This window comes from Anser cygnoides, chromosome 1 (assembly GCF_040182565.1).
Source record: "Anser cygnoides isolate HZ-2024a breed goose chromosome 1, Taihu_goose_T2T_genome, whole genome shotgun sequence".
In the NCBI taxonomy this organism is placed as follows: domain Eukaryota; kingdom Metazoa; phylum Chordata; class Aves; order Anseriformes; family Anatidae; genus Anser; species Anser cygnoides.
The window spans coordinates 88,440,858-88,458,813 of record NC_089873.1 but is presented as its reverse complement, the minus strand read 5'-3'; the positions used below and the strand labels follow the sequence as shown (position 1 = coordinate 88,458,813).

At 40.0% G+C, this 17,956-nt stretch overlaps 1 protein-coding gene across 2 annotated transcripts in view; it reads left to right on the top strand.

The window, feature by feature from the left end:
- Positions 1 to 17,956, top strand: part of CRYBG3 (crystallin beta-gamma domain containing 3) — a 94,809-nt gene that overhangs the window by 28,763 nt on the left and 48,090 nt on the right. For both annotated transcript variants that reach the window (XM_048071606.2, XM_048071607.2), the window contains one exon: positions 12,555 to 17,526. In XM_048071606.2, coding sequence (XP_047927563.2) covers positions 12,555 to 17,526 — 4,972 coding nt within the window. The remainder of the gene's footprint in view (positions 1 to 12,554; positions 17,527 to 17,956) is intronic.

Here is a 17,956-nt window from a genome sequence, read left to right as displayed (position 1 = left end):
GATGATCTTTAAGATCTCTTCCAACCCAATCTGTTTTATGATCCTATGATTGTGACAATCAACCAGTTTTTATGATGGATACTTAATGTACTAGCATATGTTGTACTGACACTTTTTCCAAAGTGCAAGTTGCAGCCCATGACCACTTCACTGGTCTGTGTATAAGAGTTTCCCCTCCCTTTATTTGTTATCTGAAGAGGCCCAGGTGCATTATGCTATTCAGTCTAGTTTCTGAACAAACTGCTTTTCTTAAAAGGTGTTCAACAGGCTGGCTTGCTTCATCAGTCTCACTGCTGTTCACTGTTTTTGTAGTGAATTCTGGAAACCGAAGGCGAAGTTGCACGCTATAATGCCAGGGGCTGTGCAGATGCACTGTCAAAAAAAGGCAATAGACATTAACAGCTCTTTCTCACTTTTTACTTCATTCTACATAGTTTCTTCCATATCATATTGCAACATACTTTCTGCTGTATTTTCTTCAGTGTTTGCTCTTTTTCTCATTCTCTCCACACACAGCTATTGATTGTATTATTCACCTTATGGGGGCAATCTGTACTCTGTACCATTTTTACCTCATACATCTTGACAACAAATTCAAATCTGCTTTTCTGCTGTTCTCTTGTAATTTACCTTCAGACTCTTCTGTGTATTCGGATGACTATGAGTACTGGAGATTCAGCTGAAGGCCTAAAGTGTGGTAAACTCAACATGGCAATGAGAGCCATCAAAGAAGGAGTAGATGAGAGGCAGTCATGGGCACCTCCGAAGAAGTCAGTCTTTTTCTTTTCTCCCAGCCCTGTGGATGATGCCATAAAGAGCTGGTGCATTTCTCTCCTTCCAGGTGGAGACCTCTTGCTTCTGCTGCCTTTTCAAAGTGTTTCAAAGTGTGAAGGAGATTGTTTGACTTTCCTTTTTTTTTTTTTTTTCGATGCTTACAGGTCTGTGACTAGGAGCAGGGGAAGTGACAATGTGTTGAGATTTGGTTTTGCTTTCTGTTCTTTTTATACTGCTGCATTTGAGTAGATGTTCAGCACTAAGTAAAGAGGTGCTGGGCAGTCTGTATGCACAATTGAAAGGGTCAGATGGTCTCAGTCTTCAGAACGATGAGGATTTATACATATGGCATTAATAAAACTTGAAGAGTTCAGAAGGTATGGGTACTAGCTCACTGAAGTGACCTTGCTTTGTGCAATTATTTTTTGAGTTATGCTGATTTTATTGAAATCAGAGTTGCAGTTGGCATTTTCAATCAAACATATCTTACTTTGGCCTATAGTGTTAGATAAGCTAGGCAAATCAGTGTAGGTTTTTCTCTGTGTAGTTTATGTGTCTCATAGTCAGGCAAGAATATAAAAATGTCTGTTATTGGTTTGAAGGTAGGAGTGAGTTGGTGTATGTAGAAAACAAAGTTTTTCCCAGAAACTGACTGTTAAATGTAGCCATTATAAAATTGGAAAAGCATTAAAACAGTCATTTTCCTTTTAAACTTGTTCTCAAAAGTACAGTGTACATTCTGCCCTTTTCGGCTCAGTATACTAAAGAGTTAGACGATCTCTGTGCAACTTCTGTGTATGTTTTTCTCTGCCTGACTACACAATGTGAACTGTGTTTTTGAAGCAATTACTGCAAAGAAATTGAAACAACAATATGGAAGCAGAGGTTTGCACTGTTTACCTTTTAGAAAAGTTTGAATCAATAATACCTCTATTTTACGTTATGGAGGTGATTATGTCATTTTTGTTTTCTTATAGTTCATAGAAATTTAAAGGATGTGGAGCAGGGTTTTCTTCTCTTTAGTACTAGCTTCTTTACTAAATGTAAACTAACTAATCTTCATTTAGCATAGTTAAACTGTAAAAGCACTCCTGATTGCCTACAGGTGGCCTGATAGTTTTGTAGAAAGTACTAAGAAGTAGCTAGATGTGGGTGCTAAAAGCATATGAACAGAGATGGGGGGGAAAAATGTAGCACAAAGGAACAGCATGGTGTGTGGATACCATAAAGGAAAGTGGTGGTGTGAACATGGTCTTCTGCTAATCTCTTGAGGATCAGGTCCCAAAAGGCAGATGAGATATGTTAATGAGCCATACATATTCAAAGGCATGAATGATTCCATTGATTGTTACGTTAAAATGTGGTTTTAACATTTATTGTAGTGAGAAGTTGAAATGCAGGGCTTTACAAATATTTCAGACCACTGCAAGCATGTATTATTGATCTCATAACTGTTTCCTTTGTCATAAGGAACATTCTAAATGAATTTGTTAATTCCAAACTACTGTTAAATATTAAGTTAGAGGTTATCTCTGGTTAGAGAGGAGGCTACAAACGATAAGTAAAAGAGGAACAGTTGTTAGATTGCATAATCCCCATGAGAGTTGTCTGGTTTTGGTGTGTTTGGTTGTTTTTTTTTAAAAAACTTTCAGAGCTTAATGCATACCAAGTAGTCTCAGAGCATCTACCCAGACAACTTTATTAACCTCATGTCCTTAAAGCATTATTTTGCAAAATACCAGGAAATCAGACTGCTCTGACCTGTAGACGGAGGTTATTTCTGCCCTCAGTGGGAGGCCTGGCCTTGGGTAGAGACTCAAGTTTCCAGGCCTGGATCCAAGCAGAGTGAAATTTGTGAACTCAGTCTGTGGAGTGCGTGTTTGTGAGGGACGAAACGTGTAGGCCGTGTTATTTCTCCATCACCCTGCCTGTCTGGCTCAGTGGTAATTGTACCTTCAGGGCTTCTGGTCCTTTAATCCAGGCAGCAGCATGTGGTAAAGGAGAAGCATAGAGCAGAAAACCATGATAAATTGGACAAAGTCTCTAGGCAACAATTATTGTGGACAGTAATGTAATAATTGCAGCACTGAAGATAGGTGAAGGGAGTTGAGTTCTCTAAGTCTCCAGTCATTTCATCCATTAGTTTTCCAGTTGTGTGGGATGGTTTAAGGTTTCCTTGCCATTGAGAACTGAAGCAAGCAATTGGGCTTGCCCTGTTCTGTAGAAGGTTCATGATGAAGGGGTGAGGTCAGTAAAATACAATGTTAAAATAGCGCTCATTTGGCTGTCAGTAGGAAAAAGAAAGACAAGGTATGGGCTACTACATGTGGAAAAATCTTTAGTGTCTGCAGTGGTTGAGGGCTAAGTATAAAAGTGGAAAGTTCATGTTTAGTTTTAGTCTTTGCACTCCTTCTTAATGAAGTTGAAAAACAACCTTTAATTAACAAAATAAGCCCTAAAAGTAAAACCAATGAAATAGTGGGGATGCACTTAATTTCTCACCACTGAAAGTCTCTATGAGAGAGTCTAAGATTTCATGATGTAGATAACGCAAAACATGGGCTTGCTCCCATCTTTCTTGCCTTTAATTAACAAGCAGCAATTTGTTTCAAAATTGAGGCTATTTCCCAAAGACCCCTGAAAATGGACTTCCTGCAGTAGGTACGTACCATGTTCTCAAGAATAGCAGTCAAGGTAATAGGCAGTACACTCTACAAGTGACTGAGAACATAACTCGTAACTCTAACAACTTATTTCTCTTTTTCCCAGGGGAAAAATAATAATTATAAATAAATTAAATTAAAAAAAAATCTGATGGCCTAGATCTTCTCTGCTGACTGCTTGCCATTTGCCTATCTTCTCATACTTTTTTTTTTATAGCATTGATGAACAATAAGTCGATGTTGTGTATAGTGAAATGCTTAACGATGTTTAACAATGCTTAACTTGTGAAATCGCATGGCTTGTTCTGGAGTTCAGTAAGAAGTCTTGTTGCATTGCTGAACATGATCGATGAGCTGAAAAGTTGTTGAAAACTCTAAATGTTTTGACTGTAAAATCCTGACCATTGGTTAAAATGCTAATACCCAAATTTAACAAAGTATTAAAGATTCTGACTTCTCCCTTCTGTTACGACCCCTGTGGGCTTGGAAGTGAGAAAGAATTTCCAACCCACAACTGCAAGGATTTCCTAACTGTAAGTAGAAGATGAGAGGGGGTGATTTCAAAAGCAGTGTTCAAAACAGTTTGCTTTTACACTTTGCACCCTACCAGGAGCCAAGTCCTCGTAATAGTTTAGCTAGAGCATTGCAAGCTATTTCATTCAGAAGGGGGGGTAGCCATGAGGAGAGACAAATTTGAGACAAGGTACAGATCTACTAGGTAATACGTTATTAAGTTTTGTGAGGGTTGGAGGTTTTTGGATTTTAAAGTCTAGAAAAACAGTTGATACACATCTAATTGCATAGTGTTTCCATCTTAGTACTGTCAAAAAGGCTATCCTTTTATTTTGCTCTGTTAGAAATGCAGATGATAAAATCCTTCTGATAAATGGTTAACATGTCTCTTTCAGAGCTTGTCATTCACCTTTGTATTACTGGTCAGATGCAGTCTTGTGGTGACCTGAAAAAACAACCATTAATTTGCCTGATTGATTGTGTATTGTGGTTTTGGTTCAGTAAGTAGTAGCAGCATTCATCTTTCTCAATAGATGCGTTTGGCACAGAATCAAGAGTAAATGAACAGAAATGAAATCACTTAATTCCAAGCGATGGTCTCACCAGGTAACTCCTGAGGAATAATGTAGAAGAGTGGGGAAGCTAGTGAGGCATTTGCTGAAATCAAATCCATCTTGTGAACAGAGCCGTGTCCTTCTCTGTAATTGCCTAACCAAGACCTATTTTACACACAAGACCTGAACATTTTAAACCACGAATGTGCACACAGTATGACAGTTTCCATGCATTTTTGAAAGCATTTGTTGGAAGATCACAGTAAAAGGAAGAAAAGAGTGCTGTCCTAATTATTTTATTATAACGTACCTGCATAAAGGTTCCCATTGTATCGACAAATACTTCGCTGATGCAATTTGCTTCACAGAGACTTGGGGTAGCACAAGGAGGAGTGAGGGGCAGAGGTAGCGGTGGGGAGATGGGGAGGGAGGGAGGAGAGGGACATGGGAATTGCTCTTCCCATGGCTTTCTGGCTTCTGCCTTCAGAAACCAAAGGTGAAAGTGCAGTGTTGTTCGGTTGCTGGTGCTCAGATGGGCAGAGAGTCTCTGCTAGAGCAACTTGCTGCCCCTCAAGAGGGGAATAAACAGTGTGGGAGAGCTCTGCCCTTCTAGGACAGCCAAATGGGGCCTAAAATGGATTTAGAAGACTCCCGGGGAAGGATCAGGCTGGTGACATCCTACCACTAATTCTCGTGGTGGTCAACTGAGGAGGGAGACCTCTAGCAGTGGCCGGAGGGGTATACCCAAGCTCCTGTGGAAGGACTTAGCATTCAGTGAAGTAACAGAGGGCTTCGTTTTTCTTAAATCTTTTCTTCCAGAAGCACCTCTGTGCACACCATAGTTGACCAAGCTATCCACAGACTCTTGAATTTCAATGGGAGCCAAAGCCTCTGTGGGTGAACTGTGGGTGAGCTTGTGAAGACGAGGGCTGTGCTGGGGTTTAGCAACCCATTGCAGGAGCTGGCTGGGTTGGTGCCGGGACTCTGCGGTGGAGGAAATGCGGGCCCAGGCCTCACTGCCGGGAGCTTCCCTGCCCACAGCTGGGATGTGGGCCAGAGGAAAGGTGGCTGCTGGCACCGAAACACAGACCTGTGCCTTTCTGAAGGATGAAAGCTTCTAGTTTAAGAGTAATTCATAACAGATGCACGATGCAAAATTCAGCTAAATTAATTAAGCTGAAAATTAACTCTACGTTGTTTTTTTTTTCCACTGATTCTTTTTTTTGGGGGGGGGGGGGGGGGGGGGATGGTTAATGAGCTTTGCAATGTAGTAATTTAATAGAGTCTGTTTCTTAGAAATTTTGCCGTGAAGTTTGGGAGTTCTTTGTACCTGCAGTGTAATTGTTCAGGCTTTGGCCTTTATTTGCCATTAAGGGCTTATTCCTCACACCTTCATCTTTACTGTTGTTGGGGTAGCAAGTAGCATCGGAGGGGTGATACTGCTAGGTTTCTGCTTTAAGCAGGCAGATGGGCTGCTAGGATGCAAAGTTATCTTTGGTCATCTATTCACAGTGAGCCTGTGTGATGTTCAGAGACAGTTTATAGTGTAATGTCCTGCTGATGTATCAGCTTGACTCCTGCTCACATCGGTGTATGTGAAAGGGACGAATAATCTCTCTGTGTCGGGCACCTTGAAGTCAAACAGGTCCAAAGCTGCACTCTTGAGAGTTGGGGGATGTCCTACGTTTAATTCCTCATCAAGTGTGAGGAGAGGCTAGAAGGACTGGCTTCCTTCAGCCCAAGGAAGAGAAGGCCAAGGGGACACCTTGCTGTCCTCAGCTGTCTCATAGGGAGCCTCAGAGGAGATGAAGGCAGACTCCTCTCAGAGATGTGCACCCTTGGGAGGAGAGGCAACAGGAACTTGAAATATTCTGATACTGGTACTGGGAAAGACATAGTTACTGTGAGGGGAGTCACATACCATGGGGTATGTGCACAGGCTTCCTATCCCCAAGACATCCTCAGAGGCGGCACAACAAGGCCCCAGGCACCCTGATCTCATTGCTCTGAGTGGGCATTAAGGTGGATGGTCTCCTATGGCCCTTCCCAGCCTCTCCTGTGGATCTGTGCCTGGAGACGTGCTCATCCCCGCTCCCTAGAAAAGGAAGGTCTTGAGCACCTGAGTATCTGAGTGCCTGGCAGAGGGGGAGCTGGTTGAACGATGTGAGTTGTGGGGGGCAAGGGCGGCACACAGGCATATATGCATGCATACGTCCCACAGCTATGGGGCAGAAGAGGCTGCCACTGATGGGTACTGGGGAAAGAGGGTAGTGAGGTTCTGGGAGTGATCCCAGACCCTTTGTGCTGTTCTGGATCTTGCAGCTGCTGGTGTTGGGTAAGCCTAGGGCTGTCCTTTCTTCCTGCAGACTGTGGAGTACAGCTTCTTGCCCAGATGGGGAAGGTAAGCAAGAAACAGTACCATGAGAAGCTGGGGAAAGGAAAAACATTCCTTCCAAGGTCACGGAGACAACATTTGTTTTTATTTAAATTGTCTTCGACTCTTAATTGTCCTTATGGAACATTAGCTTTGTAATCTCCTGCAAAATCAACTGCGTGCAAATCACGGTGTTCAAACTTTTGACCTTTAAGAGTATACAAATGTGAAGTCCCAGGACACTAGGTGTTTCAAACTTCAGATTTAAATTATGAAGCTATCCCCTCTGGCTAAAAAATCATTTTCTTTGATCTAAGTTGTGTATGGCAACTTTTCAGTTAGCCCACAGTGGCTTTTTTTCAATGAGACTTTTATTCTTTCCATTTATAAAGATCTGACATGACTGTAGAAATAGCTAGCTGAATAAGTTGGAGTCAACCAGAAGGTCAGAGGACCTTAACATGATTTTTAAAAAGCAGTCAGTTAAGCAAGAAGTAGAAAAAAATAAATTGAAAAATTTTAAATAAACAATAGCATAATTATAAAATAATTAGGGAGGGGTAGACAGGAACCATGGGAGACATACTGATTTAGAGCAGTGGATTTCAGCCTGAAGCCTGCAGATCTTTCTGGTGTAGGAGCTACTTCTGAGGGGTCCATGAAAGGAAATGAGGAAAAACATGCACTTGTAAGCTTGAAAAAATGGGAGACGTCTGGACTGGAGAGAGTGTATCTGGTATGAGGGGGAAAAAATGGCTGTTGCATGCCTTGGGAAAGCCAAGTGTTGTGTGCTGCCAAAACAGGCCAGCCAGCAATATCGCAGAATCACAGAATTGTAGGGGTTGGAAGGGACCTTGAAAGATCATCAAGTCCAACCCCCCTGCCAAAGTAGGCTCCCTAGAGCAGGTTGCCCAGGTAGGCGTCCAGATGGGCCTTGAATATCTCCAGAGAAGGAGACTCCACAACCTCCCTGGGCAGCCTGTTCCAGTGCTCCGTCACCCTCACTGTGAAGAAGTTCTTTCGTATATTGGTGCAGAACTTCCTGTGCCCCCTTCAATATGCTCATTCTTCAGCACTGGTGAGCCCAAAACTCAGCCATGGTGCTGGCTGCAAGGGCTTTGTAGCATGGATGTCAGGCTGTGCAAATGAAGCTATGCTGCCTGGGGATCTGAGGCGGTGTATCCATGTACTGCGATGTCTTACTGAGAGATCTTCCTGGCTCTGTTTGAAAATGATCTAGGGGTGTCTGCTTTTTGCTTTGTTGCATGGTACAAATATGAGGGGTCACCAATTTAATGACATACACTTGAAAAAGATGCAACCAATGTAATCTATATGGACGCACTGAGATGAGGCATTCAGGGTAGTGAAATTCCTCCTGCTTCAGGGTTTCAAAACCAACAAGCTTGTTTTATAGCGAATGACGCTTTAAGGCAAGTTGCACAAGATGTCTGTTATATGAGATGTGCCAGAAAATGTACCCCTCCCCTCCTTGAGTTAGCCCCTCTTGAACTTAGTATTTCTCTTCCATAATAGAAGAAATCTCTACAAGCAGCTGCTTTTGACAAATGTAACGTAACTCATGGTGACATCTTCTCTTGTTGCTGTCAGAGAGTCTTCTGTGAAACAGAGTTTTGGCTTTATAGGGAATTGAATAGCTTCCTATTAAGAAGGGAAAGAAGGAATCTCACAGTATGTGACGGGTGACAGAACTATAGGCTAGGTTTTGTGTATAATCAGGCTTTCATATGTGCCCTCATCTGAATTGGAAAAAACAATTTGCAAAGAGTTTCTAAGGTAAGTTCTGAAATGATGTATTCTTTTGATGATCAGAAATGAATTGTTACTTTAAATGTCTGTGGAACAAGTCCCTAGTGGCATTTTAAAGCAATTTTGCATGACAGAGCCTGCTTCTTAATGTGTTTCATAAGACTTAAAGCAAGATTTAGAGCAAGCCAACTGAGTTGCAACTGCCACATAGGAGCATAGGTTTTCATTTTTTAAACATCTTGTTGCATGCGAGCATTCAGATTGCAAACGCTCCTGTGTGCTCTAAAAATAAACGCAGTAGGAATAAAAGTCCGTTGACAAAATTGTTACAGTATGCTGAGCAGCAAACTCTCGCTGAAAGGTCAGGGATCCCTAAGTTGCCATGTCTGCAAAGGAGAGGTTGGTTCCTTTTTAAAACAACATCCAGTGCAGAAACTCTTGGAAGGGGCAGGTCTGCAGGAAAACAGAGCTGTACGGCAGGAGACGCTGGCAGAGGCTGACCACGGGATGAGGCTGTGCAAGATGAAGCGGTGCTGTAGCCACTGCTGGTCATGATTGGGTTTGTACACGGAGCTCCGTAGGGCGCATTGCTCTGAGTCTTCCTCAGACTTCAACTACAATTCAGTCAATCAGAGCATAAAATTACCTCAGAAGACAAATAGAAAGCAAAAAGAATTAGGAGAAATGATAAAAGGCATGTGATAGGCAAGAAGGAAGTTCTGTGTACACTTGTTTTGCCTGACCACATGGAATAGATGATAGAACCCCTAACTGGGATCCGTAGCTCAAGTCAATATAAAATATAGTGCCCTTTCATGCTGGGTTCTCCTTTTCATCCCTCTGTAGGCAGTCTTGTCTAAAATTAACCTATTCATCTCGTTTCTGGATGGTTTCAATTTAAGAATTGTTGAGTTCATGGGTGAAATTGAAGGCAAAGTTGGGTGTGGGAGACAAAGGTATTTTCCAGGTTTGTGTCAGAGCACTATGTTTATAGATAAATTCTGAATTCTTCACACTGCATATCAGACAAAATACCAACTGCAGAATGAAAGACACTCAGTAAAAATTCATTGTCATTGAGCAGTTTATTCAAAATAATGCGGTTTTTGTTGTGGAAATGAGTTTTCAGTACGTTGCAATACCATTTAACAAGCTCACTTTAAATATGTATCATTATGGTTTTCCTTTTCAAGAATTCATAAAACTTGTTTGGAGAATTGGTGCAAGCCCATGTTCTGTTTGTTTTCTTCAAAGAAATTTTATCTGGATTCTGGACTGTTGTGGACTGACTTTTATGTTTGAGGTTGACCAAAGTATGGGAGAAGCGATGGTTGGATATATTTTTTTTTTTAATCTTGTGGTTTAATAGTGGTTATTTAAAGCATTTTGACTCCATTGCAACTTAACTGAAATGGGAGAAGATACACAGTAAGGTTAATTCTGAGCAAGAACATGATCCGGTCTTACTTCCTTCAAACTTATTTTATTATGGCTATGTCTGTTTTGATGCTGAGTAAATATAGTGTACTATAGAACTCAACAATTCCTTCCTATAAGATTTTTAGGATATCTGGAGCTTTAAAAAATATTTTTCTAATATACAAGAAAGTTTTCTATAAGGACATGGAAAACAGTATAACTTTTAAATATATAAAAAAAACCTTTATACATATATAAAGGAAGCTTTATATATACATAAAGAAAAACAAAACAAAAGAAAACCCTAATCTTTTATTTTTTCTCTACTACCCTTTTTCCAAATGTATTTTGTTTTCTTCCAAGCAGAAATATGTATGCTTGTTTTAAGAGATGAGATTGCTGAAAATAGCAACTTAAATGGTGTGTGTGATGTTTAGCAGCTACCACTGCTGGAATCTCTGGAAACCAGACTAGTGGTATAGAAGACTAAGTGCATCTAGCTTTGCAAATGCTTAGGAGACATGGTGTTTATATATTACTTTCCTGTAAATTCTATACTGAGATTCTGTTGTAGCCCTCATTGGGGATTATAGTATATTTAATCCCCAATAGAAATTTCATTTTCCAGTTCTCACCATGTCTAAATTCCCATATTTCAAGTATTTTGGCATTAGCCCAAATAAACCTAGCTCTTAATAAATGAGTGTTTATAACTCTGTTTTAATGTTTATGAATATGAATAATTTTGCTTTGAGTTTACCTGTACTCTTTGCATGTGCAAATATTGCACAAGGACGGAGTTTGCCTGTGATTTTAAATAATACTGAGTTACCCCTTCAAAATAAAAGCATAATGGAAATAAAAATCTGGGTGTCTTGACAGAGAAGAGATTCTATTTTATATGCGTAAAACCACTCCTTTTTTATATTCTTCTGTACCTGTGGAGAGAATACGTACTCAAAATCCATGCAGACAATATTTGAAGTTACGGTTGCTCAATGATAGTCAAATAAACAAAATTATTTATTTCGTAGTTCACTTTTCCATAGTGAATTCATGTACTATATCATGCTTAAATTACTTGTCTTCAACTCTCTAGCTATAATAACTTCTCAATAAAAATGAACTAATGGTAAGCTGCAAAGAATTTCTGAACATGCTATTGAGACACTTTTTGGCTATTTCGTATTAGGAATCAAAGTCTTAGCTAACTCTGTTTTTCAAGAGACTCTTCTAAATGGCAATTTCCTAGGTAGGTGAACTGCCACTTCCAGCCAGCATGTTAGTAGATGTAGGATCAGACTGGATAAGTGTTTGAAAGGTTCTGTTCTTAGTTTAGGTGGGAGCTAAAGCAAAATAGAATTTAAGAACAGTCTGTGAGTGTCTGCTTTGCTCGAAGGTGAAGAGCTGGTGTGTTCATGTACATATCGTCACTGCCCTATTTTTGCAGGAATTCTTTAAACAACAAAAAAGGGGGGAAGGAGAGAAGCATTAGAAAGGAAGGTAAGCATTTATTATGTCAGCTAATTTTAAGAAAGAAGAAAAACTTTCTTCAGAGAGTTCTTTAGAAGCTTCTTAAGAAAATTAAAATTGACAGGCTCTGAATTTATCCTTAGACTATCAGAAAGGGCAGTGAAAGATCAGGGTCACAGTTTTTCTATGGTGATTTTTTGTTGTTATTTTTTTGCATTACAGTAGGGTTTTTTGACGGTGGTGTGTTTGTTTTGGTGGTTTGTTTTGTGTTTTTTTTGGGGGGGGGGATAATTGTTTGCTTGCTATTAAATGTAAGATAAATGACTAGGTCTACCAATTACTTGTCACATTTCTAGGCATCTCATATTGATATTTCTTCAAGTATTTATGGAGCCTTCATTTTCACCTGATCTGCCTTCTCTCTCTTTTCTTACTGCCCGGTGGTCCAGAAAGCATCCACTTTTGTATACTTTCTTTTCTCCATGTATTTTGCTTGCCCTGGCCTTGCTCTTTACCACTGTATTGAAAGCCTAGGTAAAAAAAAAAAATCAATTTTCAATTCAATATTTTAATAAGTATTATTAGTATAATAAGTACAGTATTTTTTCAGTATTAAAGTATATTCCTGTTCTAGTAGGATATAACATCTTCACAGAAGTATGCCTTTTTATGTCATTGCAAATGTTGACTTGCAGTTTCTTTTCTAAATAATAATGCCATTGTCCAGTAAAAAGCAAATGACGGAAGCTGTTTATAGCAATATCTAGTTCTTGTTTATAGTTCGTTGGCTTTTTTCAGTAAAAGACAGTATATGTATTGTTTGACACAGAAATCCATATTTAGGAAGAGCAAGAAAAGGAGGAAAGTAGTGTTGCGTGCAGTCTACAGTTTATGTTAGTCTTTGGAGGAAAATAGTAATGTTACATCATCTACAGTTTGTGTTAACCTCTATTATTATCACACTAGCTATTTATGTATTCTGTCTTATGTTGATAATGATGCTCCTTGTTACAGGAAGACACAACAGAAACCACAAGCACCCGCAGTCACTTATGCTACATATCGAGGTTCTGCAAGGATTAGGCAGCTAATGAAGAATCAATCAGAAACAGCCGAAAAAGGAGAAGAAAGTACTGAGAATGGAAATGCTTCAATGGTCAAAGAAAATGGAGAAATGCAACCAACTGTCTCTCCAAAATTAGGACACTTAATAAAAGAAAATGGAGAAGTTGAGGATAAAGATCATAAAGTTGATGTCATCGTAAATTCTTCTGAAGTTAAAATGGAATTGAAAAAGTCTGGTAAAACTCAGCATTGCTTGGGTAGCAACAGGCATGAAATAACTCCAAATGCCTCAGCTTCACCTACTGAATCATCTGATGAAGTAGACTTAAGACATACACCAGCTTTAGAAGCAACAAAAGTTAAGAGGGCATATTCACTAGATTCATTATTGTCATCTAGTAGAGACGGTGAGATCCTAACCAATTCCACTTCTCAAATTACCAGTTCCCTTAAAATGGGTTCTGTGGACAAGTTAATTGGAAAAGAGGGTGGACTGTTGAGAGAAGCAGAAGTTCTGTTTCAAATGGACAAAAATGCCACTTCTAACTCTGATAAAGAAATTCATTGTAGTAAAGAATCTAATAAGGAGTCCACAAAAAAAATACAAGATGATTGTTTACAGTCACCCAAATCAAATAAGACAGTCAATGAAGAACTACAAACAAGCAAGGGAGAATATTGCTGTAATCATCAAACGAATAACCACTCAGAGCTAACATCAGATGTCCAGGAGCTTCATTCCAGTACCACTACGCTTCAGCAGCCAGCAGATCAGCGTACAGATAGTGCAAATAAAGATAGTGATCCAAGAAAAAGCAATGCACAGAAAATTGTGGCAGCTGCAGAAAGAGAACAAAATCCCCAGAGCTTTCTTGCTACTATTCCTTTACCTTTTAATGAACAAATACCCACTTCACTTAGCATGGAGTCCAGAGGAGAAAAGTGCATAGTCACAGGTAATCTGACTGCTTCAGTGTTAACTATTAAAAGTGATAAAGACATAGTCATTGTCCAGGGGACTAGTAATGAAGAACTGAATGAGTTAGGGAAACCAACGCAGGTAGTAAATGAACACCAATTAATCCTTGCAGAGAATTCTAAGGATACTGCCACGCAACAGCCTGGTTTACCTTGTCTAGAAAAAATGAAGGTTTCATCTGAGGTTGCAGTAGATAATTTTGCCGATGTATTGGCATGCGTACATGAGTGTGAAAATGTGAAATCTAACTTTGATGAGTTGACAGCACCTCTCTCTGTTACTTTTGAGTCTTCTTCTGAAACTGGAGATTGTTGCTCAGCTCCTCTTCATCCTAGTTGCAAGTCTGAAAATAAAACTATAGTGAAAAGAGGAGTCGGTTTAAAAGATGTGAGAGACACTGTTTCTCTTCCTGATCATGAATGTGAAAAGAGCAAATCCTTTGAGCCTGTACATACAAGCCTCTCAGAAAATTCAGCTCCTGTCCATGACCTTGGTACTGTTTCCCTTAAAACTGTGCAAGATATTCCTGCAAAAGCATTAGTTATACTTACAGAAGACAACACAGGAAAGCCTGCACCTTGCCCTTTAGTCAACATTGAGAGGACAGACAATCCTACTCCTGCTGCTTCTAAAATCAATGAGGCTGGTATGAACGAGATGACTGTTGTTCCTTCTGAATCTAAGGATTACATTTCTGAACTTTCCTCTCCTATTTATAAATCACAAGAAAAAAATCTGGAGGATTCTCGTTCTGCCTTAAGAAATGGAGGAAGACCTCTGACCAACCATTCCACTGTAATCGCTGAAAAAGATGTTGATGTAGACATCATTTCTGCATCTTCACCTAGTTCTGAAGATAGGCATATTAGTATTTCTTCCAGGAATGAAAACAGTAATAAGCATAGGATATCATCCACAATGCTTTATTCTTCATCTGACAACCAAGGAGAAATCCATTCTCCTTCCACTAATTTTGAAAATGGCCTGATTGCTAGATGCTCTGCTGCTTCTGAGCAGGAGGGTTGTGTTCTTCTGGGTGCCGAATCTAGGAGAATAATCCCTGAGGACAGAATGACCGAGACACCACTTTGCTCGGAAGACCCAAGGGCTTCATGCCCAGTTGTTTCTCTGGCACCTGAGTTTACCCCAGCTGTGCTCCACCATTTTGGTGCTGAAGTAGATACGTGGGATTTTTGCATCCCCAGGCCCACTTCACCTACTCAGGGATCCAAAGAAGCCTCAAACCTTTCTATTTCTGCCTTGGAAACATTGGGCATTGCTCAGGAGAACAGTAATTCCTCACTTCTCAAAGCTGGTGATGAAGCAGAGGAAGTATCCTCTGCACAGCAGGCTGACGGCTGCGTCTTGGTAGAGACAATGCCATCACCCGTACGTCCTTTGAAAACTTTGGAAACAGCATCTGATTCAGTGCATACTGAGAAGGTGTGCAGAAATACTGTGGAGAAGGTGAATCTTTGTAACCACACGTCTAGTATCTCAGAATCCCTATGTGAAAGAGATGACCAAACAGCTGCTGCACCTACAGAGTCAAACGAGCTCTGTTTTGAGAAAGTATGGAAAGATACTTATGGGAAGGGAGGAGAATACACTAAGTTCCAGGATGCTGCTCTTTTGTTTAAGAAAGCTGAGGAAATAGTGGACTCAGTTTTACACTTAGCTATAGAGGAAATAATAGCAAAACAAGCTGTTGGTGTCTGCCACGTTTGTGGGAGCAAGGATAGTTTAATAAATACAGATATTCTAAATGATCAGAAAACTGGAACCGTGCAGCTGGAAGCAGAAGCAATCCAGTCAGCTCTGCATTCATTGAAACATTTCAAAGAGAGCAGTAGAGGAGGCTCCTATTCACTAATGGGGAATGAAACATATGATACAAATAATCAAGATGAAAAGACACTGTCTTACATCCCTGATAAAATTGACCTACATAGTGCACTAACATTAAAAGCAAAAGAAATAATTGATGAAGTTATTAACTCAGCCAAACAAAAGCTAATATCCAGTCAGGGGCAATGCAGTGATAGTAAAAGGCGTTCTGAAAAGGTTAAGCCTAAAACTGAGGCTGAAACTCCAAAGATTTTAAACATGGATAGTAATTTATCTGCCAGAACACAGGACATAATCAAAGAACCAACAGCTAAGGTGGAAACTCAGAATAAAAGTACAAACTGTGAAAAGGCAGATTGCTCAGATCTTCCCGTGGTTCCAAATAGTACGGAAAACAGCGCAGATTGGCCCCAAAGAGGTGAAAAGATACTGAATAATGCATTTACGTGTCAAACAAATGGATTTCTACCTACTGGTAGTTTGGCACAGCCAGAATCAACCCCGATGATACTAGCAAAAGAGGAACATGATAAAAAGGTGCATGAACATCTGGCTGCAGCAGAGATGTGTGGTAACGCTGGGTTATCAGCTGCTAGTAGAAAATCTGATGTGTCTTTACATTTAATGACCAGAGATGCTGCTGTGACTGAGGAGATGCTTCTGCCATTGCAGTTAAAAGATTCGTGCAATAATACTGATGTGCCAGAGTACACAGTGCAGCCAACTGTAGATGTTAATTTGTTATCTTTTATGCCTGATGAAGCAAGTAGCAGCATGCAGAGTGAATCCAAAGACAAAAGAAGTCATCAGGGTTCTCTGGAAAGCAGTGCAGAGGACAATCCGGATGAACACTGTGGAAGAGAGGCTGCAGAAGTATTTGCACAAGTAAAAGCAACCTTAGAAGATTCAAAGGTAGTGGAGGATAAAGACAAACTAGCAGAAGGAGCAAGTGAGACAATACTGTTTAATATTGGATTACAGACACAGTTCATTGCATCTGAATTGCCTGTTACTGGAGAGCACAGTGAAGGGAAACACTGCTTCAAGACAGTCTTTGCCCAAAACAATGAGAATCCGAAAGAGGTACAAATGAAGGATCAAGATATGCAGAGAAATGATCAGCTTGAAGAAAATGGTCTGGACTGCAGCAAAGACATGAAGGAATCGATGGGTCTTTCAGGCTCTTCTCCACTAATTGAGCAGTGGGAAAACAGTTCTTTTACTATCATTTATGAAGGTGCCCTTCAAACTGAGAACAAGTCTGTCTCAACTGAAGATTTGGAAACTAGCTCTCTTTCTTCTTCTCATCTGCCTTTGGATAGTACAGATCATCTAGCATGTGAAAAAGCAAAAAATAAACATGAGCCAGCCTATCTTTATGGAAAGGATATCAAGTTGAAAGAAGCAACAGAGAGCCGTAGCTCAGAGTCATTTCTGAGTGTGGAGGCTAAGCGCTATAGAATATACCCTTTCTCTTTGTCTCCCATATATGAAGATGACAGCCCCCAAGAAGACCTGTTGTCCACAGACGTGTCACCAGAAGGCCATCCTAGTGGAATATCTAAAGATAACACTGATCACGCTTCTGTGCTATCCCTTCTCCAGTCAGTTTCTGAGCGCTTACAGTTTACCTCTCAATTCAGTAAAGAGGAGGAGGAGGGAATGGAGGATGAGGAGGAGGAAGAATCATTGTATGAAGGAAATGTACTTGATGTTGAGAGAGAAGAGCAAAGTCTTTCCAGTGAGTGGACAGGGAATTTAAAAACAACCCTTCAGTCAAATGACCAAAATATATATCCATTTCCTGAACGGTCACTGTTTCTTTCAAAAGAACAACTTGACTCTAAGGAGCAACCAGAACTGGTTGAAGATGAGGCTTCTCCTAGACAAACATATTGTAAGCCAGTTTCACAGAAAGCTGATGCTGCTCTAAAGCATGCTCCTACAAGTGTGTATTACCAGTATTTGAAATCTGCCACCAATTACTACTCTGAGAAGGGAGCCAGATTTGGAAGCGTTCTCCAGGATATGTTGCAGCCAAAGATTCACTGGTCCCAAGATCACACCATGACAAAACTGGGAGAATTGTCAGCGGTAAGATGTCATGTCAGATATTAATAAACAAAGTGATTAGGCCAGATTCAAAATGTATGTCTTGCTTCTTCCTCCTTCAGCCCCTCACTTTTTAAGATTAATTAGGCTGTTTAAGATCAGAGACTCAAAAAAAAAAAAAAAAAAAAAAAAAAGTCTTCTGATAGAATCATTGAAAAAACATGGTATTCTTGGTTCACACAGATCAAAGTAGCCTCTAATTGTAAAATAGAAGGTGTGAACAGAAAATATAATGGGAAAATATGCATAATGGCAAGTTTGTATAATAGCATAACAGACTTGACCATGTTAAAGATATTTCAGTCTGAAAATCATGGAACTGCCCTTTGTATGAATACTGTTATTTCATTTCTTCCGCGTTTTGTGATTAGTAGAGCTGTGTTTTCCAAACAATATAATTACCTGCTTACTG